Source organism: Halyomorpha halys, unplaced genomic scaffold (assembly GCF_000696795.3).
Source record: "Halyomorpha halys isolate HHAL.00 unplaced genomic scaffold, Hhal_1.1 Scaffold597.1, whole genome shotgun sequence".
NCBI classification, from domain to species: domain Eukaryota; kingdom Metazoa; phylum Arthropoda; class Insecta; order Hemiptera; family Pentatomidae; genus Halyomorpha; species Halyomorpha halys.
In genome coordinates this window covers 193666-197556 of record NW_027112846.1, presented here as the reverse complement: position 1 = coordinate 197556, position 3891 = coordinate 193666, and the positions used below count along the sequence as shown (strand labels likewise).

At 25.0% G+C, this 3891-nt stretch overlaps 1 protein-coding gene across 2 annotated transcripts in view; it reads right to left on the bottom strand.

Annotated features, from left to right (window-relative positions):
- Positions 1 to 668: 668 nt before the first annotated feature.
- The window catches only part of LOC106684646 (uncharacterized), a gene marked incomplete at its 5' end in the record, with an annotated part of 28460 nt that continues 25237 nt past the window's right edge, over positions 669 to 3891 (bottom strand). The window contains 2 exon segments of one of the 2 annotated variants that reach the window (XM_067050575.1): positions 669 to 1030; positions 3632 to 3808. In XM_067050575.1, coding sequence (XP_066906676.1) covers positions 3667 to 3808 — 142 coding nt within the window. 2 annotated transcript variants of the gene reach the window in all.

Sequence of the window (3891 nt, the reverse complement as noted above, 5' to 3'; positions counted from 1 at the left end):
GAACATCTGTTTCAACCATGTTATCTATTTATCATTTTTAATTCATATAATTATATCAGCATTTTATTTGTAAATTATTATTAAAAATCTTCCTGCTTATTTTTATTCTGTTGAAATCATATACATATATCTGTTTGCAAGTGTAATTGCTAGGCAGTTCTGATGAATTTAGCTTAATTTAATTGTTGCTTGTTCAGTTATACATACCATTGCATTGGTTATAGGAATTACTTTATTTTCAGAAATATTCATTTCAGGTAGGTAAAACAATAAGGCATATTACTTTCAATGTTAAGAAATCAACAAAAAGGATTAAAATAATAAGATTTTAGATGCCTTTTTAGGTTATAATGAGCATAGTAACATAGCAGCTGTAAAGTAATAGTATCAACTCTTATGTTCTGATCAGTTAAAAAATAACTCAAAGTTGGTAAAGAAAAACTTCTTTTATTTAATATTTCCAAAAAACATTAGACTTAAACTTACTTTAAAAAGTAGCATATATTCTTTAAACTGGTGCAATTTATAAACTTATAATAAAAATTTAATATTATAAAATATAATGGATATTATGATTACAAATTCAATTTTATTGTAAAATTATGTTAATAATGTTTATTATATTTTAAGTCACAATGCCTTATTATTTTTTTTTTCTAAATATTAAAGGTTACACTTAATTAATAAGAAGGACATGACACAATAATATCCAAATTTATAAAAATAAAATCTATATAACAAACATCAGTGGAATAAGATTATTTAATATTTGTAATATATTAAATTTAATACTGATAGTTTTAATATATTTTAAACACAGTCATTTATTAAGGCAACTTTTCCCAACATCTAGAGAATCTTAACAGTAATAGTAAGTAGTGAGTTACATGTCACACTATTATGTACAATGTAAAAAATTCAAATTCAAATTTATAAATTTACAGCATTATCACTGTAACAAAGATTTCGAGATATTCAAATTAAAAATCCTTAGGATGAGAAGCCAGATAATTTTGAGTACCTAAGAGCCCTGAAACAGAAAAAAAATTATGTTAAAGATTTATTCAAAATTTTTGTTGTTTACATTACCTAATTTGAAAAATGGATAAGTATTTATTAATTTTATAAAATAAATTATAATAAGAAATAATTAAATCATTATTAATTAAAAATCATTATGATTATTATTATTTGACTCTATATGTTGATTAGTCACTAAACCTTTTTTTTAGTTCTATTTATTTATAATATGTGATAGTATATAAAAGTAATCTATATTCATTATATTGTAGCTATCATAATAGACCTTTTCTTATATAATATAATATATTTAAATAGAAAGAAATGTATTTTAAAAAAACATAAAACAATTGATGAACATTAAGAAGTGTTAAACAAATTACTACCGCTCTAGTACTACTGAAGTAGTATTCAAGGTATTCTCTCACAATGTTTATGTAAATAGTTTTTGATTCCTAATCATGATTGTTTTTAAAATGAAAAACTTGATGTAAGTCCTTATCCATGTTCTTATAATATTATGACGCACCAGTGTCAATGATGTTTAAAGTTTAGGTGCTCAACCAAAATCCACATCTATGGAAGTACTGAATTTTTAAGCTGAGTTTTTACCATAAGATTTTACTTTGGAGCGGGTAAAATTATTTCAGTATTAGAAATTTCAATGTATTGTATGTTTTAGAAAGTAATAGTATGAATTACTGAGCCTATTTAAGATTTTTTTTAAATCAAATTCATTAAGCCAGACAAATACCAAATGCCAAAAAAATGAAATAAAAATATCAAAAATGTTCATGATAATTTTTTTTTTAAGTTGCAACTGTTACAACTACTATTATTGTGTCAAAATGACTTATTCAATAAATTAATTTATTCTTTAAAGCTAAACATTAAATAAAACCTAGATTAAATTACCTTGGCTTGACACAATAAATATTTTTGAGGTACAAAATCAGAATAGTATGTCAGGATGATAATGCAGTTTGGAAAATGATTCAAAATACTTCAGAAATAAGTTATTGACATCCATAAGGACATAAAACTGTGGATCATGCCTATTACTATTACTTCTCTGAAGAATACCATATGGTCAAGAATCAGACACTTCTACTAAAGTCTTTCATCTCACATGAGTTATTTTGCAGAATCTAATTTTATGTAATTAATTAGCATTAGAATTAGTTTGGACTCTCTTCTTTCACATGTTATGAAGTGAATATAACAACAAATTGATTAACATATCACATTGTGAAAAATTAACGAGAAGACATAGAAATTCAACATACAAATTAAGAAATAATTGATATTTACATGTATATGCTAAGAACTAGAGTTTATTATTCCTTCTACTTTTCAAGTATTGGTAACTGATTATTATATATCTTCTACAATGTATACTGAAGAATATATGATACAGGATAAAAAGATGATTCAAATTTTAAATTTGAAAAAAATATTTTTTTTTTTTTTTTTTGCCTTGCATAAAATATGAGTTTCCTCCTATTGACTTCATTAAACCACATTCTACAGAAAAGAACCAACACTCAAAATTTGCAAAGCATGATTCCAATTTATATTATTGTTCTTTAAGTATCACTTCTTAAATGAATATTATTCTACAGAAAAGACCCAAACCTCTGTCCACAGTCTACAAATTTAATATATTTTTATGAGAAATTTATTTATAATTCATATTTCAATTCAGTAACTGCATGGTTTGGTTTCTTTCTGCAGAATGTGGTACAATTTTATTTTACTCATTAACTAAATTATATTTCAATTTATCAATTGATATATTTTTCTAAATCATCCTCTCTGCTCGCCTATTTTTAAATCCTCTCTTTTTTAGTTTCAGATCTGCAGTTGTGTGACTCTCAGTTTTGGCTTACATAGGGTACCCTTCCCAGCTATTGACCTCATAAAAATATCTCCAGGACTCCCTTCTACAATCTGATCTGCTGAATTCAAGTTGAAATATTTTCTTATTTGCCATTCTAGAAACAGTTTGTCTTGCCTTCCATCATCTAATGGAAATACATTGCTACTTTTTAGGACCAAAATATAATGCATTTGAAGAAAATTAAAAGAAAAAAAGATTTCCTCAAGTAGCTAAAAAGTATTTATCTTGAACATTGATCCTTCTTCTTCTCCTGTGAAGATCTTTAATTATGTGGTCCAACATTCAACATTATAAATGGTGAATGTTTTAATTCCATCCTCATTCTGTTTAATTGTAAAGTATCATCTCAATCATCTCTGTAGCTATCTTCTCATACTTAATTCTCCATTTTAGGAATTGACAATTATTATTGCAAGTTTTTTTTTTATTTCATCTTCACTTAATTTGCTTATCCTTAATTGCCCAATTAAACTACTTAGTCACTGAATAGGCAATTATCAGGCTAGTATGATATTTTTAGTACACTGAACCCTTTTTTAATTTAATGTTCACCTTGATAATGCATTTCATTGAGCATTCGATTTCTTAGATTTACTAGCTTCAACAAAATTTTTTGAACTTTATCTACATTAAAATTATGTTTAATTCTAACTTTATAAATATGTATTAAACCCATTCAATTCAATAAAATAGTAAATAAGGACCACTGACCTCATATTTAATGGCTTCAGTTGGTAGAATAAAGTTTATTTGAGACTAAAAATGTCATATTTCTGATTATCTCTGTCCAATGTTATCAAGTACGGACAATCCCCATTCCCACACCGATTTAATAACAGTCTCAACTTACTATATAAATAAGTGGTATCGGTAATGAATTTGAAATACCTACAAATAAAATCAATTAACCTTTCGAATGATTTATTTTACAATTAATTATAATGCTCCTAAAAATAAGTTATATATATATA